The 27,224-nt window shown below is 32.0% G+C and overlaps 4 protein-coding genes across 16 annotated transcripts; 3 read left to right on the forward strand and 1 right to left on the reverse strand.

Annotated features, from left to right (window-relative positions):
• Positions 1–468: 468 nt before the first annotated feature.
• On the forward strand, positions 469–4,564 carry LOC107422305 (autophagy-related protein 13a). 6 transcript variants are annotated; one of them, XM_016031739.4, is made up of 5 exons: positions 469–971; positions 1,318–3,016; positions 3,131–3,158; positions 3,226–3,312; positions 3,987–4,228. In XM_016031739.4, exons 2-5 carry the CDS (start codon positions 1,640–1,642, stop codon positions 4,082–4,084), a joined length of 1,590 nt encoding a protein of 529 aa, XP_015887225.3. In that variant the 5' UTR covers positions 469–971; positions 1,318–1,639; the 3' UTR covers positions 4,085–4,228. The 6 variants fall into 6 exon arrangements, with proteins under 6 accessions (XP_015887225.3, XP_015887224.3, XP_015887222.3 ...); XM_016031738.4 differs by having other exon boundaries at positions 478–971; positions 1,318–1,433; positions 1,510–3,016; positions 3,131–3,312; positions 3,987–4,564; XM_016031736.4 differs by having other exon boundaries at positions 478–971; positions 1,318–1,433; positions 1,545–3,016; positions 3,131–3,312; positions 3,987–4,564.
• A 3,379-nt stretch (positions 4,565–7,943) lies between these two features.
• LOC107422307 (probable magnesium transporter NIPA1) lies at positions 7,944–13,411 on the forward strand. 4 transcript variants are annotated; one of them, XM_048477629.2, is made up of 9 exons: positions 7,944–8,249; positions 8,394–8,573; positions 8,694–8,750; positions 9,798–9,888; positions 10,101–10,261; positions 10,680–10,804; positions 10,924–11,061; positions 12,131–12,223; positions 12,940–13,411. In XM_048477629.2, exons 2-9 carry the CDS (start codon positions 8,447–8,449, stop codon positions 13,120–13,122), a joined length of 975 nt encoding a protein of 324 aa, XP_048333586.1. In that variant the 5' UTR covers positions 7,944–8,249; positions 8,394–8,446; the 3' UTR covers positions 13,123–13,411. The 4 variants fall into 4 exon arrangements, with proteins under 4 accessions (XP_048333586.1, XP_048333587.1, XP_015887227.2 ...); XM_048477630.2 differs by having other exon boundaries at positions 8,408–8,573; XM_016031742.4 differs by having other exon boundaries at positions 7,945–8,249; positions 8,500–8,573.
• A 1,018-nt stretch (positions 13,412–14,429) lies between these two features.
• Positions 14,430–16,462, forward strand: LOC107422306 (uncharacterized). Its single transcript, XM_016031740.4, has one exon. It carries the CDS (start codon positions 14,870–14,872, stop codon positions 16,220–16,222), a length of 1,353 nt encoding a protein of 450 aa, XP_015887226.2. The 5' UTR covers positions 14,430–14,869; the 3' UTR covers positions 16,223–16,462.
• A 5,044-nt stretch (positions 16,463–21,506) lies between these two features.
• LOC107422284 (uncharacterized) lies at positions 21,507–26,656 on the reverse strand. Of its 5 annotated transcripts, none has more exons than XM_016031711.4 (12): positions 26,495–26,656; positions 26,260–26,368; positions 26,051–26,114; positions 25,321–25,422; positions 25,166–25,230; positions 24,825–24,923; positions 24,392–24,483; positions 24,094–24,310; positions 23,573–23,628; positions 22,571–22,666; positions 21,950–22,133; positions 21,507–21,799 (listed from the first exon to the last, which is right to left on the reverse strand). In XM_016031711.4, the coding sequence occupies exons 1-12, from the start codon at positions 26,572–26,574 to the stop codon at positions 21,674–21,676; spliced, it is 1,290 nt and encodes a 429-aa protein (XP_015887197.2). In that variant the 5' UTR covers positions 26,575–26,656; the 3' UTR covers positions 21,507–21,673. The 5 variants fall into 5 exon arrangements, with proteins under 5 accessions (XP_015887197.2, XP_048332994.1, XP_048332995.1 ...); XM_048477037.2 differs by having other exon boundaries at positions 26,051–26,133; XM_048477038.2 differs by having other exon boundaries at positions 26,051–26,133; positions 26,260–26,407; positions 26,495–26,616.
• Between the last annotated feature and the right edge of the window lie 568 nt (positions 26,657–27,224).

A 27,224-nucleotide genomic window follows, 5' to 3' on the forward strand; every position in this document is an offset into this window, starting at 1 on the left:
TATATATAAGAAAATCAATACAAAATACTTATTCGAAATTCTCTTTATTCATTTAGAACCATCAGATTTACTACTTTTCTTTGCACAAATTCTATAATATATATATATATATATATATATATTTTTTTTTTTTTTAACATTTTAAGAACATAATGTACCTAATTAATTTTATTTTATTTAAAAAAAATCAAAGCAATATTCCTACTCTCTGTGACAGGAAAAATCCATGCATTTTTGCAGTTAGAGCATACATGGTTCAATTAATTAATTAATTTTGGGGGGCAATAAGGACAATTTAATTATTTTCTATAAAACTTAAAAGAAAAACAATTTATTTTATTTTCAAAGAGTCGCTGAATGTATACAGTTAGCACAGAAGAAAGAAGAAGGCATTTGAAAATGATATACATATAAAAATAAAATTTGATGCCAGAAAAGGACGCAAAGTTTGTTTACTTTCGACACATATATATGTATATGATATATGAGATACCCAAATGGTTCATTTCTACCATATCATATAAATATAAATTTATTGAAAATATTGCATAGAACTCCATTGGGATTGAAACCTGAAATTCTATCCTTCTTTTTTATTTTTTTGGTTTTTTGCCAAAAGTCCATCCAAAAAGCACAAGTTTTGCAGCTAATCCCACCGAAATTAATTAGTCCCACTTTGTGTTTTTCCAAAAACCACTTTCCCAACTTGGATTTGCATTTTCTCAGATCCATTACAAAGATTGCTGACACCCATCTTTTTTAATAATTTGTTGGGTTTCTTGGGTTGATCACTTAGTTATGGGTTTCTTTGATTGTTTATGACTGTTTTTTTATTGGGTTTTCCTTTTTGAGCAATAAAAAAAGTTGAAATTTTGAGGATGAGAGAGACTTTGTGTGCTCTACGCAATTCCTGACGTTGTGGATGATGGTTTTGGATTTTTTAGTTGCTTCTACGTCTTGTACACTAACTGGTAAGTTTAAATTTCAAATGCATTCCTTTTATAATTTGTAATTTTAACGGTTTTAAATGTTTTGTAGAATTGCTACTCTAAATCCTGCTTTAGATTCCGCTGATTGTACATGAATCTAATACTTTCCCATAACTGGTGGGTATTTTTGCTTTGATTCTTTGATACCCAGATGAGTGATTCTTGTTCCTTTCACGTCTCTTCTTTTTCTTTTTTTGGATGTTGAAAGATTTGGCCTGCTTTGTTTGTTAATTTTGAAATGGGTCATTTGGGTTGCTGATTTTGATCCATATGTTTGTATAAATATATATATATATATATATATATATATATATATATATATATATAGGGTTCTAGCTCGTTGGTTGGCTGAATCATCATCAAGTTCAATTTTTGGATTGCTTCTCTTCTAAAAGCTTCCGAGGTTACACATTTTTGGAGCACAAAGTTTCTTCTTTGGACAAGGTAATTTGATCTTCTCGGTTTCTTTTAGTCTTAGATATTATGGGAAAGCATCAGCAATTTTATTATTGAATCCAAGATTTTGTTTTGTATGGTAATCTGCTATCAAATTAGGAAAGCGGAGGCTTTCGTGGGTTGTATTATGTTAGTGGAAATGCTTTTATGAGAAGGATTGGGAATGCAATTGGAGATTTTGTGATTTAAGGAGTATGGATGTTCAGAATACTTCTCAGCCTGAACTGGCGAAATTGGAATACATTGTTTCCCAATTTCTTCTGAAGAGTTTGCACATTATTTTGGACTCTAGAATTCCTTCCCTTCATCCACATGATCGTAGTGGTGATCTTTCATCAGTTCCTCGAGTGAGAAAGAGTGACAAATGGTTCAACTTAGTACTGGGAGATCGTCCTGCAGCTCTAGATAATTTGAACTTTTGGCATAAAAATGTTATGGATCCGATGATAATTGACATAATACTTGTTCGGGAAGGGCTTGGTTCTTCATCTGTGGACAATCTCTGTAGTACTAATACAGTTGGGACGTCTGTTGAGACGGTGATAGAGAGATGGGTTGTTCAGTATGAAAATCCTCGGGTTGTGGTTCCTCATGTAGGGGAAACTTCTGCCTCCTACAAGAAGGTATATAAGAAGTCAATCATACTTTTACGTTCTCTGTATTCGCAAATGAGGCTTCTCCCAGCATACCGGGTTTTTCGACAGCTAAATACTTCTAGGCATGCATACAATTTTGGCATTATTTACAAGGTGTCCTCATTTGGTGATCCATTCTCAAGGGCAGAAGAGGAATTGATGGAGGAATACAGTTTCACTCCCATAGAGGCGCATCCTGGTCGTCTTTGCGTGTCTGTCAGTTACCGCTCATCACTATCTGATTTCAACCTTGAGTCTTCTATAATGATGCCACCTAAGATAATTACCGATTACGTGGGCAGCCCCGCCACCGACCCGCTAAGATCTTTCCCTTCTTCAGACAAGGGTGTTAGTGCAACTTCTTTCCCAACGAGAGGAATAAGACCTCCATCTTCTACACCTCTTCAACGTCCACATAGCTGGACTAGTGGTTTTCACAGAGCAGCTCCTTATATGCAGAATCAAATCCTTGTTGGGTCGCCACCTGCATATCGTCCATCTCCAATGTCATATGATTATCCATCACCTCCTACTGATATGGGCAGTAACAGAGCCCAGAACTACAGACCCCTAATCAATCAAAGGGCTTTTAATTACGATGAGTATCAGCTTTCACCTCCCTTTTCGCCATCCCCATCCCCATCTCCCCCAACATACTTCTCAAGTGGAACTCCTAATTCAGGGCTAACTCGTATGCATTCAGAAACTGCTCCTGTAACTATCCCACTTCCAATGGCAGGCCGAAGCTCGAGATACCTTTCTCCCAATTTTTCTGATTCAAGCAGAAATTCACTTCCTCCTTTATCTCCCAGAAGCACAAGAACTGATCAATCTTCTCAGGAGTCTCCATCAGGAATCAGGTCATTTAGAAAATTAGAGCTTTCAAGGGCTGGAGAAATGCACTCCGGGGTAACAAATCATTATGCTGGTCAGAAGGTAGTTGTGGTTCTTCTTATTAGCTATGCTACTTTTTCTGTGTTTATACCTTTTTAAGTGCAATTATATAGTATTGTGATAGCTGCTAAGTCCCAACTGTTATTTGTTTCCTAGGTCATAAAAGACAGCAAAGATGATTCAGGTAGGTTTTCAGGGCCATTATCTTCTTGTGACTCACCTCGAATTGGATTTTCTAGAAGCTCTAGCAGATTGTCTTTGCAGGATGACTTGGACGATTGTGACTTTTCTTGTCCTTTTGATGTTGATGATGTCGATACATCAGATTTTCAAGCCAGGTACTTGAGATTATTAGTTATGTTGCTATATTAAAGTCATAAGGCATTACAGCGTAGCATCATATTTGATCCAGCGATGATACTTGTTCAACCGTTTTTATTAATTATTGCTTTTTCTATTTGCTTGCATCCTTTATTGCTTTTCTTGTTGGTTTTGTTTTCGAATTACTAGGCATGCCTCTCAGGATCATTGAATCAGTTTGTTGGTGGGTGATTAGGAGATATTTTACCATGTTTAATGTTCAAGAGGTGTTCTTTCGAAATTTAACGTAGTTGATTAGTCATATTGTCAAATAAAGATGTTTTTCATGCAGTTTTACTTGTTATTCCCTTAGCATTAATACACATGATTAGTGCCATGATGCACTTGACAATTCAATATGGTTTTGACTTGTGAACAATCACTGGGTTTCATGGACTATTCATTCATTGTGCTGTACCGCGTCGCTAGGATATATGGAATTGGCAAGGGTGTTTCCAATAGTTCTGATCCCTTTGGTTTTTTACCTGCTCTTATATCTGTGGTTTAGCTTATGCTACCTCTTCTGGCTTTTCTTTAGTCTCTTATGAGGGTATATAATCACATTTTCATTTTCCGTTCGGCTTTCTTTGTCAGCAAAAACCATGCTTTAGTATTTATATGTTTGTCTGTATTCAAAATTTTGTGTGAACAGTCAAAATGTTGATGGCAAAAATGCCTCTGAGTCCACTTCACAGTCACTGCCAAAAACATCGCAAGGCGCTGCTGTTGGTGTTCTTGTTCACATGTTGAGGACAGCACCTCCTCTGCGCCAAGATGCAAGTTGTTACTCATCCCACTCCTTGAAGCCTGAACCCGGTGAAGGGCTTTCTACAGCTTCCGACTTCTTCGTGCCTCGAAAAACAGCAGATGCTCTTGAAGAGCTTAACAGTTACAGAGAAATGAAAGACCTTCTTCTCTCTAAGAGTGGAATTAGGGTGGTCACAAAAGAAGCATAAGGTGCTTCTCTGGTGTGCCGGATAATCAATGCCCTTGTATGGGGAGGTGTAGAGTCAGTTGCCAGTATCAGATAAACAAAGCATAGTTTTTTCCTTTGAAGGGAGGACTAACAGACTGTACATATTGTGGTTGAGAATTGAATCTTGATCATTCTACTGTTTTTAGGAACTTTTAGTGTAACTCTCTCTGTTGTAAACTTTGCTAGCTTTTGTAATCTATATACTGTGTGATCTTTGAAATGGGAGAGAAATGGAATGGGTTACTTGCTTTTCAGATAGTCTTACTAGAGCTGCCAATGGAATTGATAAGTAGTAAATTTTCGTGAAAGTTGTTTTAGTTTTTTTTGGAAAAAAGTTCTAAATTGGAACCTTTCATTCACAAATTGTGTAAATTATCAAACTGTTCTTTTCTAATGAAGCTGATCTGTAACGATTTTGAAAATATATTTAAAAAAATATATATACTTGAAAGAAATTTGACTCTCATTATCTCCTCCAAAATTTAAAAAGAAAATTTATTGTTTTTACAAAATTAATAAAAATTTAAAAAAAATATTATGTTTCATTGAAATGAAAATTTAAAGCAGAAGTTATTGCTTATAGAAAAGAACTAAAATTAGTGCTATATATGCTCACCCGAGCATGCTGAGGCCTAGACTTGTTTTGCTGCACTCCAGTTTCCAATTTTTCTCTTTCGCACTACTTTTAAATGACAAGGTCAAGTCAAAATTTTTATACAAGGCCTTTAATTTCACCCTTCCAATCAGCAATTTAACTGCCACAGTAAACCATGCAAGTCAAAAATTTTACTTTGTAGGTTATGTTTAGTTGATAGAATATTTATTCTTAAAAAAAAAAAAAAAAGATTAATAATTCCTAAAAATAAACCAGTGATGGAATAGAATAGTTTTTTTTTTTTTTAATTTTGGTAGCAATAATAGAATAAAACATTAAATGAAAAAAAAAATAGCAAGAAAAATGTCTCCAAAAAAAAAAAACTGTTCAAAAGGAATATGAATTTTTTATTTTTAAAAATTAAAATTTGAATAATAATAAATAAGTTCAATTTTAAAAATCTAACCAAATAAAAAAAAAAAAACTAAAATTTTAGCTATGTTTATTTTATTCTACCATTTAATCCACAAACCTTTTATTTACGAGGTAACAAAAGCAATATAATATAGCCACATTTTCTTTTCACCATCTATGTGCTTCCTACTAATAATGTTCCAATGTCCATATATATGAACTGATAAACAGAGACTCCGGGGTCAAAGTTAAATATAATAACACAGTATGTGTGTCAATGGTGTGATATTACCTGGAAGACAAATTGCAAAAATGTAATGCTTCAAAACCTATGTCTATATGAGCATAGGCTTAGACTGTTTCCTTGCTCTAGTACTTATTGCTGCACACTGTGAAACAGAACGTGAGGGGAGGATAATAACGATCTACAACAATTTGAAGAATGTCAGTGGTGCAAAATATCCCAAAACAGCTGCAACTGAAGCAGAACATGTGAAGTCCAAAATAATACCATTAGTTAACTTGTTTATCTTATAACATCTTACCAAAACTTGATATTTATTAATGTCTTAGATTTTATATATATATATATATATATAATTTTGATAAAAGTTACCATGTCCATATATAAAATTGATTATATATATATATATATATATGGATTTTGATATATTAAGGATGCTGTAAGAATTTTATAGTAAAGACATCTTATGTTACAAACCATATCATCCATTTTTAAAAATAAATTATCAATCAATTTTTAGAAAATCCAATACCTTTTTAAAACAATTATTCCTAATTAAGATTTATTTGAAAATTATTCAAATATATTTAAATGAGATGGTATTATTTCGATGATATATATATATATTTTAAATAAAATATCTTTACTATAAATTTATTATTGTAACTCTAAATATCATTTTAAATCTCAACTTTAGCCACTAAAATAAACAGAAACATCGATTTTTCGGCTTTGTCGCATGGCATCCCTAGTCTCATTATTGGCTCTGGTGATCTTGGCGGAGCTTGGCGGTAGATTTGGGAGGCATTGCCGAAGAAATTGTTAAAGGCAACTGGTGGAGCCTGGAAAAAAGAGGTTTCCAGAGCAAAAGGGCATCAAACTAGTGAAGGAACATTTCGTAGTAGTTAAGGAAATTCACTTTAGGAGTTATGAGGGTAATTATTTTCTTCATTTTCTCCAAATCCTGTAAACAAGCTGTAAGAGAAACTTTTCAATTAGAACGTACCACATTTGGTGGTTAGGAAATTCCTTTTTGAATCTTTAGTAATGCCTCTCTAGAAAATCAATTTACTTGAGTGGCTAGTTACATAATGTTATATTAATTTGTATATTAATATGAGTGCGTGACAATCTTCCATCTTCCAAGACACCCACAAGCAAGTCAAAAGTTAAATTCATTTCTCTCTCACCATCCAAGCCACTCAAGAATTAAAAATTAGTGTTATATATGACAAAATAATAATAATAATAATAAACTAAGATTTTTTTTAGTCCATGTTTACTATATGTCCTAATAAAAAGGTAGAAAAACATTCAATCTATTGAAATTCATTTATTTTTAAATATTCAAACGTGCTATTGCTAAAAATTAAATAAATTCAATAACATTCATGCCTATAACATGCGTAGCGTAATCAAGTAGAATATAAAATTCTATGAAATTATATAATTTTTATTTATTTATTTTTGATCATGTACTTAAAAGTATAAAAATATTCCTTTATGAAAAAGAAAAAGTATAGCAATATTAGTTGTTATCCTTTAAAATGAATTAACCCTAATTTGCAAGCAAAATGCAAAGTTATCTTAAAACGACAGCCAAGTTTTTTTTAGAATCTAAGGTTTTCCTTTCTTTTCTTTTTTTTTTTTTTTTGAGTGTAATAGTAATAATTCTACATTGATAACCTTTATCCATTGGTGGCAATAATAATAATTTGAAAAAAAAAATAATACCGTTCATCTTCTATAAAAGGTTTAGTTTAAATTCTAAATTATTGTGGTTTTATTGAATCATATTATCTATATCTTCTTCTACTTTTACATTGACAACTTTTATTGATTAATGATAATCACCACTAAGGTCTATGTTATAGCAACCCATATTAATACAGCAATAATTAATTAAAGCTACTATAAATTTTTGATAAAAATTTGAAACTAAAATCCTATATGTAAAAGTAAACAATTAATAGCGACATATATTGAAACTCATATCAATATTTAAGAAATCGTGAGTTTGAAACATAAGATAAAGAAGAAAATTAATTGTAATTGCAAAAGGTGTATTATTAAAAATAACAAAAAAAAAATATTAAAGAACAACCAATTGATTATAATAAATTATGTCAAATAATATTTTTCTTATTTAATAAAAATAAATAAATAATATTTTTTAAAATTCTATACCGATATAAAATAAAAGAATTAGTATCCTTCTTTTTTAAGTAAATCTAATAAATAATAAATTAAAAAAAAAAAAAGCAAAAAGGAAAAAGAAAGAGTTGGGGAATGATAGTAAATATGCAAGAGTAGATGGGGCAGAAAGTGAAAATAAGTAAAAGTGCGGTGTTTGGCATTTAAAGGAGAACGCGGGATGCGGAAGCCATGTTAAATTGTGGTTACTGTTTTTTCTGATTCGTTTTCTCTGATACTCTTTGTAACGCCCTTTACTACTCCTCTCTTTCACTTTCGCTCTCTCCCTCTTCTTCTTCTTCTTCTTCTTCTTCTTCTTCTTCTTCTTCCCAATTCCCCCACAGAAAGCTTCATTCTTCTTCCATGGAGGCATAAGCACACTTTCCCAGAAAAACCCATCAACCATTTTTCACCAAATGAGCCTCTTTTCCACGTGAAGGACTTGGGTTTCAAGAAAGTTTGTGTCTTTATTTGGATATACGCTTACATATATGTACGTTATTATATAATTTGGAGTTGGGCTTTGTGATTTTTTGTTTTTTTGAATTAAAATGTTTGTAGATAATATATATATTTATATATATATATATTGTTTTTTTTTGTTTTTGATATAATCTGTATATCTTGGCTCTGCAAGGTTTGAAATTTTAGTGTTTCTTTCTATTTTTGCTCTATTCCCTTCTGTAACAAATGGGAATGTCTGTTGATAATATTCGTGGATTCTCATTGGCTGTATCTTCAAGTATTTTTATTGGGACTAGCTTTATCATCAAGAAGAAAGGTCTTCTTAATTCTGGAGCCACTGGAACCAGAGCAGGTTTTATACTCTATTTTTTTCTCTTTCTTTTTTTCTTTTTTTTTTTTTGGGTTTTTTCAATTTTTTATTTTAGATTTTCCCAAATTATACACCCCAGTAATATAACTTTAATTTGTGCAGGGTCAGGAGGTTATTCATACTTGTGTGAACCTATGTGGTGGGCAGGAATGTTGACTAGTAAGTTCATTCAACTATTCCATTTATTCTTTCTAAATGTATTTTACTATTATTTTTTTTAAAAATCTATTTTAATATCTTTTATGTTGAGCAATTTTGATTTGAAAAGACTCTGCCCGTGTTGATTATGTTTCAAATGGTGGCAATATAGTTTATAGAAAGGTGTTGGCAAAGAATATGAGCTCTAAGGAGGATTATAATGCTCATTTGAAATAATAATTGGAAAAACATTTTGCATTAGTTCTCTTGTTGAAAAACTTAGAGCCTAAAAAGCATAGGTAACAGAGAATTGCTGGTATTGTGTTTGGAGACCCTTGAGAAAGGTGAAAGTGGTGTTGCAAAATGTTACCATTCTTTAAAGATGAAACTTTATCTATGAGGTTGGGATCATATGCAAGATGAGAAGAGATGGAGCACTTCATTCTTGATTTCTCCAACAGAAGATGTTATCTTTGTGGATTCTTGCTCCTTGTTAAAGCACCATTGTTTCTTAAAGCTCAAGCTTAGAAGATAAAGCCAAGATCCAGTCAACTGATAATAACATGGTTGAGGATTTTAAATGTGACAGCTGTTTAGATTTAAGGATATAATTACGAATGGCATGTTCAACAAACTTCAGAATCTTTGTAGGAGAGAAGAACATAATAAACATAACCAAGTTTGTTCCTCTTCTCAGACACGCTAAAATATCGTCGTGCGAGTGGGCCTGATATTGTGGTGGCTTTAAAGTCCTAAAATATTTGTTCCTTATATATTAATCCTTGCATGTGAAAAGCTGAATGAAGGAAAGGGATTTATTATTTCTTAGATTTACTTATTTCCACCGGCACTAGATGTGCCATAACTTCAGTAAAGGGTTTTATCAAGTTCAATCATCATTGCCTTTTTAACAAAGCACATGCTGTTGCTTGGTATTTGCTAATATTTATTTTTGTTACTTTTTCCCCTTTATGATATACAAGTTGTTTAAGATTCTACTTGGAATCAAAAAGTTGATTTTCTGGGATATTCTGCCTGTTCTAATGCTGAGTATATGTTCTTTTACAGTGATCATAGGGGAGATAGCTAATTTTGCTGCTTATACCTTTGCTCCAGCTATTCTTGTGACTCCTCTGGGAGCTTTAAGTATTATCTTCAGGTACGGAACATTTTACATTCAATTTGAAAGAGAAACTTATGCAATTGCGCAGACATAAAATTACACTTTCTCCTCAAATGTTCAAATACCTTTATGCTTGTGCAGTTGCATGCTTGTATGTAAGCATGCTAATGCAGGCATTTGTATTTATATAAACGGCTGTTGCATCAGTGTGTGTATGCAAGTAAATTTATGTAGGTGTTATTATGCAGTGCAGTGCTTGCTCATTTTATTTTGGAAGAAAAATTGCATATCTTTGGCGTGTTAGGGTGTGTTCTCTGCGTGGTAGGCTCAGTAAGCATAGTTTTGCATGCTCCACAGGAGAGGACTATAGAATCTGTGAAGCAAGTATGGTCCCTTGCTACAGCGCCAGGTACTTGATCAGTGTTAATTTAGTCTCTTGATTTGATATATTTTTTGTTTAGGTTTTCAAAACTCAAACCTACTTCTTCTTTTTTTTAATTATATTTGCATGAGCCCATGAGAACAATTGTTCCAGAAAATTTAATAATATTTTTGCTCTTTTGAAAAATCTTGGAGATTAGATCTTTTGCACAAGAATTATTGGTCGCTACCTGCTAACTTTTAAAGTTATGAGTATTGGATGTGATTATATTCTTGTACAAAATGCTATGCCTGAAAGAATTATCAGGAACTTCATTAGATGTAAAAATAAGTCAGTCAAGCGCCTCCTAGATGATAACAATGTGATTAGTTGGACACTCGCAAAAGCAATCAGAGAATCACTTAGGTGTGTGTTACACTAACTATCTTATTTTTGCAATTAACAGGTTTCATTGTCTACACTTGTTTAGTTGTACTTCTGGTTGTTGTTCTCATTTTGCTTGTGCCACGTTATGGGACAAGTCATCTTGTGGTTTATATTGGAATTTGTTCTCTCATGGGCTCTCTTACGGTCTGTTTTTCTCTTTTTGTCTTTCCCTTCATTTTTTTTTTTTTCCTATTGTGGAAACTGAGTAACATGATTACTTTCTTTCTTATGTACTAGTCCTTATACTATACCTATTTCATCAGGTTATGTGTGTGAAAGCGGTGGGAATTGCTTTAAAGCTGTCATTTGAAGGAATGAATCAATTTAAGTACTTCCAAACATGGATTTTTACTGTTACTCTGATATTTTGTTGCCTTTTGCAGATCAACTACCTAAACAAGGTATATTTTATTCAAGGAATTTGTGTTTATTATGATGTTGTCTCTGCATGCCAAATATAATCACTGTGATACTTGCAAATAATATTAGAATCCCTGGTAGTTTAGCAGTTCCTGGTGTTTTGTAATGCATGAAATTTGTAGAAATTTCCTATTTTTTAAGGGGATAGATGCAAGTCTGCATCAAGTGTTTCATCTCTCTCTAGTAAACGCATCTGAACTTTTGAGTATTAACATTTAAAAAAAAAATAGAAAAAAATAAAAAAAACAAAATTGTGGATTTACTCTGAATCCAACTATCAAGGAATGGTAAGCGGAAATGGGATCACAGGGTTAGATACTACTCAAGTTTTGACATATAAGTCATGAAATTTAAGCAATGGACATCGTCATGACAAGAAGTTAATTCCAACTTATATTTCTAACCCTGCCCCCCACCCACACCCACCCAAAAAAAAAAAAAAAAAAAAATGTTAAGTTAGTGTCTTGTAAGGATTGAAGACCATTGGCTTTTGATTCTTGTAGTGGCTTCTTGATGCTACAGGTTGTAGGCGGAGATGATCTTGGCATAATAAACAGAAAAAGCTTGATATGTGAATGATTTATGGATCCACATATGTTGAGCCACATTTTGAACCAACAGTTAAAGAATCTTTGGAACTTGGAGTAACTGGCATATTGAAAGGAGACAGACAAAGAGAATAGGAGCAGAAAGTAATAGGGACTGAAATCTATATTGTCTTGATAATGTTAGACCTATTTATATAGGTAGCTTAACATTATAATTAGAAACTAGAACAACATGCTCAAGTAATACCCTTGCACTTATGGTAAAATATGTATGGAAAGCATCAGTATAATGCTTAACACTTCTCTTTGAGGTATAATTCTGATATTATGTATGGAAAGCATCAGTATAATGCTTAACACTTCTCTTTGAGGTATAATTCTGACATTGCTGTATAAGATCAGGATCAATGATGTGAAATTCACTGATTTTCTATTCTCTTTTTCATAATATATGGGGATTATCAATGATCAATCTTGCTGGAATGTGGATACATCCTTGCAGGCTTTGGACACCTTTAACACGGCCGTTATATCTCCAGTGTACTATGTTATGTTTACAACATTTACCATTCTTGCAAGCATGATCATGTTTAAGGTGATTCGGTCTCTATCCTTCTCTAATTGTTTGAACTGTTTTGCTCTTTTTCAGCTAAAATGAAATGGAGATCATTCTTTGTAGTTGTTAGGAATCATTACGAAATTTTATGTAGCTTGTGGTAAGCAAATGGTCTTAATATCATCATCGGTGAAATGGAGCTCTTTTGCTCTTTTACAGCTGAAATGAAATGGAGATCGTTCTTTGTAATTGTTAGGAATCATTACAAAATATTATGTAGCTTGTGGTAAGCAAATGGTTTCATAATGTGATTCAAGGCACTATAGTTGAATAAGAAACGGGAAGTTTGTCAATATCTAAACAAGGAAACAGAGGGAAAAATTAAAAGGGAGGTGGTTATTATTCATATGAATCAACCGTGCTCTTAATATCTCTGATACGAACTGCATTTTTTATGCATATATTTGTAACCCTGTTGGCAAACACCAACCATGCTTCACATGTATCAAGTCCTGATTTTGGATAAAACCACGGTTTCAGAAGACAGTAAAATTTTTCATAAAATGTTTTTTCCTGGCTTGAACTTTGAGTTAAATCCCGGTCTGCTTATTCTCGTATAACATTTGTAACACATCTTGCTTGTCTCTTGTGATTTTATGTCCAAAGAATTTCTTGAAATTCAGTATGCAAGTTAACTATATCCTTATGGTTTTTGTGTTCTGATTTTCTGCCCCCTTTCTCCTTTACAACTTCAGGACTGGGATTTGCAAAATGGATCGCAGATTGCGACGGAGTTGTGTGGTTTCGTCACAATTCTAGCAGGTACCTTTCTTCTTCACAAAACCAAGGACATGGGAAATAGTGCATCAACAACAGAAGTTACAGAACCTCCAGTTTGTGAAAGTCCAAACCACCAAAATGAACCTTCTAATCCCTGATAGCCTTAGATACTAAAAAGTGCTATCTTGTACTTATGCTACAAAAAAAGGTAGAATTAGAGGAGATGGACAAGGTTGTAAAACGGTTAGGATTGAAAAAGAAAAACTGAACCAGCCTGGTATAAGAGGAAAAATATTTAGGTTCATAAAAATGAAGATTCAAGATTGTTCAGTTATCTTTAGTGATTCCAGGATACAGTTTGTCTTTCTTTTTTCTTTTTTCAGGACTTTTATTCTTGAACTGATTCTTTTGTGAAATGAACACCATCAGTGAAAGATTGTGGCTTTTTGGGTGAGATTCTGTCAAAAGGAAGAAAAATAAAAATAAAAATAAAAATACAAGTGAACATAACATATATGTAGTGCATCGTATTTACCACAATCAAGTAGCAAAGCCACCAATTTCTCGAACAATAAGTTTGAATCCTCGTACTGTAATGGTTAAAAAAAGATTAAAAAAAAAAAAGGTTCTTGCCTGAGCAAAATGCAATGACAGTGCAGACTAGGCAAATTGTGAGGCTATATTGAAGTGGACTTGAGCGCTGTCTATGAGCATGCCAATTCAGTGTTTGAAATTTGAACTTCTGCTTTTCTTCATTTCAAATGTGAACTAACTTTTTTGTAAATGTATAGTTAATTCATTTATTTGTGAACTCTATTGAAATTTGACAAAATTAAAAAAAAAAAAAAAATTCAATGAAAAACATTATTACCAAATCCATTACATTTATGTTTCTGTATTTTTAAATATAGTTTATTGAACAAACTACACATAAACATCCCTTAAATTTTTACCTAGCGACAATTAACCTAATTGATCTCTCAAATAACTGTGCTAAACAAAACTGGGGGCCAAATTATTGAACTCTCATTGATAATTACCAAAAAAAAGGGTCATTACAAACAAATTCCATAAACGCTGTACCCCAAAAAAACAAGGAAAAAAAAAAAAAGGATTATTAGATGGAACCTTTCACCCAATATTAAACAATAAACCATTTTAATATATATTATATAATACAAAAAAATGTTTCTTTATTTTCATTTTAAAAAAATGTTTTATTTATACTCTTGATTTTTTTTTTTCATTTTAATAACTACATTTATCCAAACATTAATATTCAATTTACTTTTACATGTCCAAAAATAAATTACTTTCAAATTAAAACAAAATAGAAATTAAACCCTATTTTTTGGTGGGTGTAAGCCACGAAGTAAGCCCATGTAAAATTACATTACAACCCACAAACTCATATTCAGACAAGCTGAGCTGACAACTACGTTAATTGGATTGTCGTCTCTTGCCTATATTTTCTCCCTCAGATTCCGCACAAAATTCTCTCTGCTCCAAAATTTACTCCGCCTCTCAAAAATTGAACCCAAAAATAAAAAATAAAAAATAAAAAGACAAACTGTTGAGTTTCTAACTCTCAACTGCTCTGGAAATTTCACTGCTCACCCACAAAAAGACCGTCGCTTTCTTACATTTGCCCAAGAAAGTCGAACTCCAGAGCTTCGAACACTCCAGCTTAAGGTGAGTACTGACTATCTTAAGCGCTTTTATGCTCGATTCTGATGTTTTCTTGATCTGGGTCTATCAAATTTAAGCTGCTTTAGGCTGTTGGTGATTTGGGTTAGGCTTGAATTCCGTTCGATGCCACACAATCTGGTTTTGGGGTTAAGATTGAGGTTATTTTCTTAGGAAAGTTGGTATATATATATATATATATTTCTTTTTTTTGGCCCAATGATGCCGCCAAGAAGAAAGAAATGGACGGAGGTGGAAGAGAAAACCCTGATCGACAAGTATGGAGAGATGGTTTCCGATGGGACCCTTTTGAAAATGAAAACCCGTGAGAAGAAGTTCAAACCCATTGCTTCTTATGTGAACTCTGTGCACCATGCTCAAGATCCTATTGCCTATCCATGGCAATGGTCTTGGAAGGATGTTTCCACTAAGGTTCAGAACATGAGGCATCAGTATTTACTTGTCAAGCAGAAGATTAAGAAACAGCCTGAATGTAACTCTGGAGGTGGTGGTGGTGGTAGTGGTAGTGGTGGGGAGTGTAGCGTTGAGGAATTTGATTGGATGGAGGGACTTAGCCATTGGTCAAATTTCTTGAGGTACAAGGAGGTTTTTGGGGATGTTGGGATGGTGAATAATAATGGCAATGATTTGACGGCAGTTGTGAATGGGGATGGTGAGAATGGTGGGGGTTTTGTGGGTGGCAGTAGGGGAATTGAGCTTGTGGAGTTTGAGCAAATGGGTCATTCGGGTGATGGGGATTTCGGAGTGGGGATTGATGGAGTCGAGAATGGGGTAATCGGCTTGGGTTTTGAGTATGATGGGGAGGAGGCTGAGGAGACTTATAATGGTAATGGTCGGGTGAGGGAGGATGGAGATGATGGCTTTGTTTATGAAGAAGTTGAGCCAAATGGGTCTAGTCTGAAGAAGAAAAAGAAGAAGAAGGTGTTGAAGGGAATGGGGAAGAAGGCATGGGGGTTTCTTGGTAACCAGCTCTCTAAGTTGAGGGAAATGGAGGTCCGACTTGAGCAACGTGAGGTGGAAAGAGAACGGGAAAGGCAAAGAAGGGAGAGTCTTAGATTGGAACGTGAGCGAGAATGGGAAAGGAAATGGGAGGAGAGGGAAAAGGAAAGGGAGGAGAAGGGGAAGTCTAGGGAAAAGTTGAGGTTGCAAAGGATTCGAGAGTGGGAAGTTATGGACAAGGAGACCGAAGAGAGGGAAAGAAGAAGAAGAAGAGAAGAGGAGTTGATTCGTGAAAGGGAATGGGAGGAAAGAATGAACAGGAGGAGATTAGAGTGGAAGAAGAGGATAGACGAGATGTTGAATCAGCACCGTGAAGAAATGGGTCAGATGCAAACTCGCATCCTCCATGAGCAACAAAACCTTACCAACCAGTTACTTGGAATTGTGTCTCAGTGGACTACTCATCCAGCTGGACTTTCTGATCATACCGGTGCTAATAACCATTACATCTCACAAATGATGCAGAATTTGCACCATGTGAACAGTTTGGTTCATGGTGATGCTAGGGTTGAAGGAGAAAATCAAGATGACCAATTCATTGTTGATGCATGATGACTTTTACTGAGACATTGTTTTCTGCTCGCATGTTCAAGAATATTTTGGAGGGGAGAATTTGGAGTTCAGCAGATTGTTGAATGCACTCTTAACGTATTTTCTTTAAATAGGTATGCATGTATACAAATATGTTTAATTGCAATTCTAGTTAATAATAGATCGGTATTCATCTATTTCCAATTTTTTTGTAACTATGTTGTTTAATATGAATAAAGGTTGTTTTTCTTGGTAATACAAGTTCAGATCAAATTTAAAATGTTGGTGAAGATTTATCAATTGAAGTTTACCTAATTTACTTAGACAAAGGCGAGCAATTTAGTACAGATCTTGGAACAGCGCAATAAGGCATGAAAAACGGCTAACTCTTTCTAGGGAAGAATTTAACTTAAGTCAAAGACAGTTTGCTTCACAATCTACCATCAATTACATTGGCAGATTGGCCTTCCAACATCATTTATTGTCATAAAATTAGTTATTATATTTCTATTTTCATGTACTTTTTATGTTTATTTTAGCAAGAAATACTTACTATTTGTAGTGGTTAGTTTGTTTTTATTGGTTGTAAATACAGAGAAGGAAGTGCAAGTTCACTTTTATGCAGAAGAAGAACCAGAAAAAATCTTCTTTTTGTTGAAAATAAGTTTGTTCTGGAACATGTGGTTTTCAATATCATTATTGTTTAAAAAAGCGTCAGAGATGATTTTTGGTGCACTCTTGTAATATTAATTTCCTTACTGCCATCTTGGTGTTCTAGTCATATGAATTTGTATCTGCCAATTAGTGTTGTATCAGGTTATTTTGGATATCTCCTTAAAAGAACCTTGTGAAAACTTTTGCGTGTTTGACAGCTTTTGTGTGGAATATAGAAAAGCATTCTAACAAAAAGTATTAGAGATGATTTTGGTGCACTTTTGTAATATTAATTTCCTCACTGCCATCTCGTCTTTTCTAGTCTTATGAATTTGTATCTGCTAATTAGTGTTGCATCAGGAAATTTTGGATATCTCCTTAAAAGAACCTTGTGAAAAATTTTGCATGTTTGAGATCATCAGCTTATTTTGTTTCTGTGGATTATTGGATTATAGAGAAGCATTCTGTTTTTATATGCTAATGTTAACTTATTATACGTAATAGGCTTCTATAACCTTCTAATTGATCTACTTAGAAATTCTAAATTTTGAAGTTTCCAGTAGGTATAGGTTAGACTATAATAAATTTTGGCTTCTCAAGCATTGGTAGTTGTAGCTGAAGATCATATTGTCATAGAAAAGTCATTCAAGTTGTATGAGACAATATAATGTTCCATATTTTTATTATCTCGAATTGTAAAAGGACTTTTAACTTGTCATTTATCTCAGATAATTCCATTACCCTGAATCCAATATTTTTCAAACTACATGAAAGTGGGAAAAAAAAAAAAAAATTCAGTAATCTTTCCTAAGTTCTCTAATTCGTATCAAACTATTGCACTGACTTTCCGATTATACTTTGTTGTTATTGTTCTTAAATATGTTGCTAAACATATTATATCCTAAATAAGAGATTTTCCCGGTGGCACGTTCATATATGTTGAATAATATGCTAGCACTGGTAGAATTTGTGTTGAGAATCATGATCTACTCCAAATCGTTGGAAATATTCAAGCATCAGAGGTTGCACTCTCGCACAGGAGAGAATCATGGTAAGGTTTTGTTTTCTGATGAATCATAATTTGTATTCCTCTTTTGTTTTCTGAATCAGAAAACCACAGCACGAACATGACATTAGGTGCTTGTAATAACGATGTATAGTTATATTAAGTTATTGGTGTGTGGATTGTATGCAGAGGCTAACTTTGTTGTCATAGAATCAATTTCTCTCACAAATCGTTGCATATAATTTCAAAAACCTGACTGGAAATTTTAAGGTTCATTGTTGCATTGTCGTGTTTAAAGATTATTGCATGTTTGAGAGCATCAGCTTTTTTTGCTTTGTGGATTCTAGAAAAGCATTATGTCGTCAGAGGCTAAAGAATAATTTACTATATGTAATAGGCTTCTATGACCTCATTAGTTGATCTAACGGGGAAATGCAAAATTATGAAGTTTTCCAGTAGGTATGGGATAGACTGTAATAAATATTACTTCTGAAGCATTAGTGGTTGTAGCAGAAGATTATGTTGTCATAGAAAGACGTGCAAGTTGTGTGACACAATATATTATTCCATATTGTTCTTATCACAAATTATAAAAGAATTTTTTATTTTTTTTTCCACATTTATCTCTGATAATTCCCATACTCTGAATCCAATATTCGTCAAAGTACATGAAATTGAAAATAAAATAAATACTATTCTTGTAAAACCTATTTGTGACCTTTCCCATTAGGCTCAAGGTTTTGTTATACAATTTTCTTAAATATGTTGTTAAACATGTTATATACTACTAAATAATAGATTTTCCTTTGTGGCATGTTTATATTTGATTAATCGAATATGCTAACACTAATTGAGAAATTAAAGGAAAAGATTAGAATAAAGGCAGTGAGGTAGATGCTGTGTGGTGATGATAATCATTGCTTCTACCTTGATGACCAGTAACCCTACCATGTGCTCACATTCAAGAGGAGAGAATCATTGTAAGATTTTGCTTTTGATAAATCATCATGTCAACTCCTTTTTTTGTTTTCTGAATCACCCAAAAAAAAAAACCAAACAAAAAGAAGGATCCTTGCACTTCGCTGCTTAAAGCTGGTGCAAACTTCAAATAACAGCATAGCAATATGTGCTTGTAATAAAAATGTACGGTCATATATTAAAGTTTCGGTGGATGGGGTTACATGGCAAAGCAAACTTTGTTTTCATATAATCAATTTTCCTACACAAAAGCTAAGATGGAAATTCAATGCATTGGAGGTCACAGGCTGAACATGTTCTGTAGAATGGAGATGCATCAATTTGCAAATGCAGTGTCGGAAACAAGAGATTGCCATGGCTTGCAGACGAACCTGAACTGCATAAGTGACAACCATCCTGAGGGAAAACAGTGGACATTGCTGTTTGCTTCTCTGCTTCTCTTTCTTCTAAAGATTTAGCATGGTCAAGATCATATGTAACAAAAATAACAAACTTAAACGTTGCTTGGAAAAATGTAAAAAATAAAAATAAATAAATAAACAAAAAAAAAATGAAAAAATAAAACCAGGGTGTCAGTGTCACATTATCATTGTCCAATATAGACTCAGTAATATGACACAATACTAATACTAAATAAGGTTAAATAAGGGTAGAAAAAGAAATACACAAAATTTTCATTATCTTTCAAAAGAAAAATCGAGTGTAATATATATACTAATTTAATAGTTTGTTATTAAAGGGAAATTTTATGTATTAAAAAATAAAAATAAATATTATAAATTCATATTGTCATATATGATTTTATCAATCGTATTTGTACGTAGACAACTATGAGATACGTTAGGCAACTTATTAGTAATTCTACACCAATATATGGCTACAAAGAATCCAATACTAAAAGAAATTGTCAATAATTTTTTTTCTAGCCATTAATGCATTTTGTTAATAAAAGTATGATTAGGAGTGATTCCTAAAAGTCTCTTAACAAAGATGTTTTAATGTAATTTAATCATAGTAATTTTATTTAGTGAAAATTAGCAATAACTCAATTCCAAAAAAACAAAGTCCCGTGGAGCATTTTTATTCTTACTAAAAATTATGAATATACTATTATATAATACAATCTAGAGATTTTAATGAAAATTTTGTAGAATAATTTTCTTAAAAATATATAAACATTTTCATAATTACTCATACCGCATTTAGACTCATACTACATTTCGCTTGATCAGTGACAACATTATGGAAATGCTTAGGTGCCCTTTATCTCTGCACAGGAATATATCTACAAATATCCATAAGGATTGTTGTTAAAAATGATACATTCAAATTTCTAATTTTGAAATTTTTTTCAGAGTTTTTGATACGTTTTTTAAAATATATTGGATCGAATTTTTACTTTTAATTTAACGTTTGAATAAAAATAGATTACTATAATTTCGGACAAGTTCTTATGGTGAAATCTGTAGACATGCTGCTGTTAGAAAGCAGTGCTAGAGTCAAGTCCCAGTGGCAATATTTAAAATAATTTTGAAATTTTTTTATATAATTGATAAAAAAGAAAATAGCTTATGCTCGTTGAAAATTTTAGTTATTTACATTTTTATAAAAGGATATCAATTTGGATTCACCATTTTATGCCGTTTTGACATAATAATTTTAATGGTTAAAATTATACCAAATCTTCCTTTATATTAGAAACTGTTATACTACTATAAGTTTTTATTAATATATAAGTATTAATTTGATTCTTAATTTTCCTTTTATATCTATATTGAACTTGTTAAAAATCATGATATTTTAATTCAACAAAACACTCAAAAAATCATTTTCTTTTAATTTATATTTCTTTGTTATTTTAATTTTATAAAAAGTTTTTCAACAAAATTTATAATCTAGTAATAAAATTTGAAATGATTTATTCTAATGGAATAACTATTTTATTCTTGCAGTTAATCTGCCAATTTAGACATTCATTAAAGATATTAACAAAAAAATTATAATATAATTGTTGACATAAACAATTAATTGAAGTTAATATGGAACTTTCAAATTTTGATTTCACAATTTTATTACAATTAAGAAACTTTATGTTTTAAATACAACATTCTAATATATCCAACAATTATATACAGGGATATTCTTTTTAGGTGACCATTTTTTCTCATTCTACTTGATTTTGCATAAATTTTTGTTTTTATAGAAGACAAATTGTTAAGTTTTATAATATCAAACATTGTTTGAAAGTTTGGTAGGTTCCAGCAGAACAATATTATGATGTTCAATATATATCATCTAAACAATATATAGATATTGTTTATAATAAAAACTTAAAAATAGAACTACAACATTTCATATATAATATATTTCATCTATATACTTTATTAAATTGTATTTTAGAACCTAAAAGTTATCGAAATAAGAACTTAAAAATAGAACTACAACATTTCATATATAATATATTTCATCTATATACTTTATTAAATTGTATTTTTTGACTAATCAATTGATACTATTTACCTTACCTTATCTTTTTTTCCATTATTTCACAAGCACAGAAGAGTGGACTTTCCATTTTTTTATCATTATTTTTTGGTCGGTAATAAGTGGACTTTCTATCCTTATTCAGTTCGAAGTTGGGGCTTTTAAATGCCAAAAAAGACGAAATGTTTGAAGTGACTGATTTTTATTGCCACAAGAGATCGGACCAGATTCATTCCAATCTTGAGACATCTCATAAGAATTTAGTCTACCGTTGCAGAAAATGCTAAACACTTTTAGCTAGTGACAGCACTCAAATTAAAGACTACACTAAACCTGAAAGGTATTTAACATCACTGAATGGTATTACTATCAGAATTCAGTTCTGAGCTCATCTGGTCGACTAGTATTTTTTCAACAGCATCCACAAAGCTTGACAGATTCTGCCGAATGTGTAATGCCAAGGAATTTGCCCCTTCCTAATCAAACAAAAAATTAATCCAGAAAAAAAAAAAATGTAAGCAAAAAACAATCAGACGTGAAATAGATGAATGTAACATGGGAAAGCAAACCTGCTTCAAGGGCAACACAAGAATAGAAAATAAAAATAAACAAAAGTAAAACCTTACCTTAACTTTGCATAGGAAACTTAAAGAAACTCCCTTAGAATGCTGATCTGAGCTCTTAAGAGATGTTAGATTCAATGGAAAACTTGATACTGGCCAACCTTGAGAGACCTTTATGTAAGCGTCAATTCCTCCAGCCATATGAGCTACTATCATCTCATCTCTGTCCAAGTACTCCAAGGAGTGTCTGCATGCAAACTGTTCTAGTGAACATTTCTCTAAATGATATTGCTAAGTGTGTGCTATGTTGACTTGATATATAGAGCTGGTCCACTTTCTATTAGCTAAAGATTTTGGAAAATGATTACGTGGATCAAAGCCTGAGTTGCCATTATGGTCTATGTTCAAATCCTAGTGATCTCATTCCAGTAAATTGGTAACATATTTTTCTGCACATATAAAGCCCATTCAGTTAGTGGATGTGCCAACAAGGCACGTGTTAAACGTTTTAAGTTTGTCATGTTGACTACAAAAACGTAGTTGAGTCAATTTCTAATTAACTACGTTTTAAAATTAGAATAGATGCAAACTTAACAAATACCAATATTACAGGAATATAAATATAACATCATTTGAGAAACTCAGGAAGTAAATGGACCTGAATTATGACGGTAAATGTTTTACCTTGATTTATTTGCACTCTTCACCAAAAGTCGCCTCATTGTGCATAGAATAATTCTATCTTGAACTTTTGTCACAAACCACTGCAATGAAGACTTACTGCAGAAATGGGTTCCAAATATCTAATTACAAAATATAGCAATTGGTTTTGTTTTAGAGTAAAAGTTCATGTTTCATGAAAGAGTCCAAAATAAATAAATTAAACAAAATCATCAAAATAAATAAATTAAACAAAATCATCTTCTTTTCTCACTTTCAAAAGTGAAAATATGAATACCCTGCACTTCCATGTACAGCCATAGCTGGACAGATAAAGGAAAACAAAGCAAGTATTGCAAGAAAGAAAAGCCAGCAACCACTAACCAATACTTTCAAGAACTTTTTTCAAAAAGAAGAAAACAGGACTAGTGTTGGTGAAAGACCAACAAATTTAGATTTCAGTTCATGCAATTGGAGGACAGATTTACATATTTGTTCTTGCCTTATCTCCTTAGCTATATCTTATGCCTCATTTCAGCGTTACAGAAGTTGCTGATTCAAATGCTTTGTAATTCAGTTCAAGGAAGACCTTAGCTCCTAGCTAATTCAACACATTGTTATTGGCACATTTTCAAGTGTACTTATCCTAAGTACAAGTTATCTCCTATGCTTTGTAGAATACGAACTGTATAAAAATATTTTCAGGTCAGAAAACTTAGGACCCAACAATGGTGCCCACTTGTGTCACTATCAAATAGTCATTAGGACACTTTCGCCTTGATCTACTTGAAAAAGAATGCAAATTATTGGAGGTCCTATGCATTTTGCCTATAAATCATTGACTATAATTCATAAACTGAAAAAAAAAATTCAGAAGTGTGAGACTTAAGCCAAAAAAATAACAGAAGTGTGACAGTTTTATGGTCTTTTTTACAGATTATGGTTCAGACATAATTCAGCAACAATGAAACACAAAACTCAATGGTACAACCTATAATTAAAAATTGTAGGTAATGGATAACAAACCTGAAATGTTTTGCAGCATCAAGAATGTCATCAATACATACATCATTTGGAAATATCTGTAATTCATTACAAATGGCATTAATACCCATCCAGATAATACCTAAAAGAACAAAAATAAATAATAAATGAAAAACAAAAGTCGTTAAGAACTATTTTGCATCAACATTTAAGAAGAGGCAAGATTGTAACTTTATGTTTTAGCTCTAATCTAAATAAGCGTGCCTACTCTAGTTTGAGTCTGAAAGTTGTTAACAATTGTAATTTTGTATTTTAGCTCTTACGTCAAAAAAAAGTTGTCAACACTGTTTAACTTTTTAATGCTCAGTTGGTCTAACATTAAGAACGTTGGATTTTTCATAGAATTTTGTAGGACATAATTTTGAGCTTGCAAGTAGCAAATTATCTTCTTGTTGGAATGGCTAAGATTTAATGTTAAAGTACCACCAAATTATTGGCTAATAATTATTTTTGACAAAGATACATTAAGATAAAGAAATAGGAAGGAACCTCATTGCTAATACCTCAACATTCTTCATATCCATACTCCCCTCTAGAACTTCAATTAGCAACTCATGATTTAATTCATATGGCTCATTGACACCTTCAACTTTTTGTTGGGATATAAAGCCTTGTAACTTTGGAAGGTATGTCTGCAATGATAACCTAATACAGTTTTCATCCAATGCAATGACCTTTAGACCTGTAAATATATCTTCTATTTGCTCTATAGCATCAGACCTGCAATAACAAATGAATTATAAAGCACAGTTGCATAACATAAAGCACACACCAGGAAAAAGAAAAAGAAAATGGAATTACCATTTACATATATGATCTAGATCTTCCAAAGTCTTCAAGATTATTTTTTTGTTCTCAATCTCATTTTCAAGCTCCAGTTGCTGCATGGTACACTGCCAATATCATAAAATGGTTAATCACATTATAAGGGGAATATCCTAAGTAAAGAAACTTCAAACGGAATCATCAGATAATTAGTTGAGTACAGTAAATATACGTTGCATTAATTTGAAGCAGACTAGCATTAGCACTTCGTACAAATTATGTTACCATAACTCTAAAACATGTCCAAGTGGAACACAACAAAACACTAGACAAGCTATTTAGATCAAAGTTCCATGGGCATATGAAGCCATCTCAAGTAAATCCCTCCCTGCATCTGAATTGTCAATTGTTAACTAAAACAGCATCCTAAAAACAAATAATGTTTGATCATATGAGCTTTCAAAAATACCTGCAATGCTTGGTCTCCGTAGACATTCATCACATCCAATTGACCTTCACCATTTGTGGGACAATCATTAATTGCATCCACTTTTCTTTTCTCCAGATCCTACAAAATGATACACAAATATGTTGCTGTAAAGACATGACATAGGATTTCCTTGATAACCTTAGATATGTAAAATACAAAATGAGGTAGTGAAACAGAGAATAAAGAGGTGAATTCCTGTATAATTACTAAACAATGAAAGTCATAAACTAAAACAATCAATATAAGCAGAAATCAAACTTAAAAAATGTACCACCCAATTTGAAAATGAGTTTTCTCACTACCCAAGAATCTAAACGTACCTGCGATGCAGTAAAGTCCAAGGAACATTTCAGTCCTTCAAGATCAACCCCCAGTCGATTAAAATCTACAATTACAACATAAATGAGCTGATTGGCAAACATAAATGTGTATTCACACTGATGCACGTATATCAACACTGAGAATAAAATCTCACCTTCAACATATGCTCTTGTAAGAACTTCGATTTCATTGGACATGTTGGCGCTTTCAGCCTCCACAGAATTGAGCTCCTCACTCAAGCGTTGAAGGCATGCATCTACAACAAAACTTGACCCAATTAAATATCAAAAGCTTAAGGCAGGCAGACAACTTATTAGACTGATTCTTTTTATGGGGAAAAAAAAAAATGGAGCAAAATGTCATAAGAAAGTAAATTTTGTCTAAACATAACTTCTATATCTTTTACATTTTCCAGACTCCTCCCAAGAAGCTTAGCTATCATATCATCTATATCGTACTCCACTTCATGAAAACCTTCTTGGAATTCAAAGGTTAACGAAAACATTTTGCGTTTTATGGTTTAATAACATATCAAAACCACATAGCACCCTTGAAATGGTTGAGAAACGAACTGTACTACAAAAACACAAAATTGAAACGATTATCTTTCAGTATCTTTTCTGTAATATCCTATTTTTCTGAAAAAAAAAAAAAAAAAAAAAAAAAAAAAGAAGAAGGTTTTGCAGTGCATATTCATAAATTTTGACCCTCATTTTCAATTAACTTTCCAACAATTTTGCATATTTCTAGTACTGCATTTCTAACATTTAAAAAAAAATGGAAAATAAATAAATCTGAATCTGAATCATCAAAACAAACCCAATTTTTAAATAATAATAATAATACGAAAAGATTTTTCATTAAAGAGCAAAAAACTGACTAACCCAAGTCGCTATCCGAAGAGAAATCAACATCCGAGCACTCCGAGACTAATTCCTGAACTCTATTCTGCAAATAAATCCCATTTCTCCATCCATTTATATTCCCCATATAAATATATACTCAATTAATACTAATAGTAGTGAATAAAATAGGGCATAGTTTTAAAATTATTTATAAAAAAAAAAAAAAAAAAAAAAAAAAAAAAAAAAACCTGGAAATGGAGAATACAATCTGTGAGTAATTTCTCAGCGTCCGAAGGGCATAATTCGCAAACATCTTCCTTACAATTCCTTTCCATATCTTCCAGCTCTCCCACTCGCCTTTTGCTCAACAAAACCCAAACTTTTTAGCAACACTCACTATTTATAAAAAAAAAAAAAAAAAAAAGAAAAACTGAATAATTTAGAAATATATATATATATATATATATATTGAGAGAGAGAGACCTGTGAATTGCTTGAAGGTCTAGGGTCTCTGAAGAAGTATTAACGATTTCCATCGCATTTTCCACTTCGCTTTCTTCCATTTTGCTACCACTCTTCTCTCTCTCTCTCTCTCGCTCTCAGTCTCTCTGTGAATATCCCTTTCCCGCCCTTCGAAATTGCTTTTTGTTCTACTTTTTCAAAAAAATGATGAACCACCCCAACCCAAAAACTTGTTTTGGGCTTGGGTCGGATCCAGAGTGCACAAAATTTAGCCCACCTTTTTCTTTTATTTTCCCTTAATTGCATTTTATACTTAATCTTATAAAGCACGTGTGATATGCAGAATATTAATAAAAATATAATATTTATTTTATAAAATTGACTAATACTTTATTTTCGTATATGTAAATTTCAACAATATCAATTTCATAAAAATAGATCTTTAATTTTAAAAAATATCTACTCTTTTCAATAAAGTAGAATTATTATTCCTTCTTTTGAAAAATAAATATTTTTATCATGTTTAAGATATATTCAAATCAAAATTAATTATTTTAATTAATAAATACATATTTAGTTAATTTTTATCAAATTTTATATTTTTATAAAAAAAATGTCTTTATAAAAATTAATCGTTGGACCTAATTCAAAATAATAACTAATAGGAATATATATTTATTTTTCCTTTTTTTAATTCTTATTTTCTATTTTATTATAAATAACTATTTTATATGTGACGTTAAAATTTTGT

The sequence above is a fragment of the Ziziphus jujuba genome, chromosome 3, assembly GCF_031755915.1.
Source record: "Ziziphus jujuba cultivar Dongzao chromosome 3, ASM3175591v1".
In the NCBI taxonomy this organism is placed as follows: domain Eukaryota; kingdom Viridiplantae; phylum Streptophyta; class Magnoliopsida; order Rosales; family Rhamnaceae; genus Ziziphus; species Ziziphus jujuba.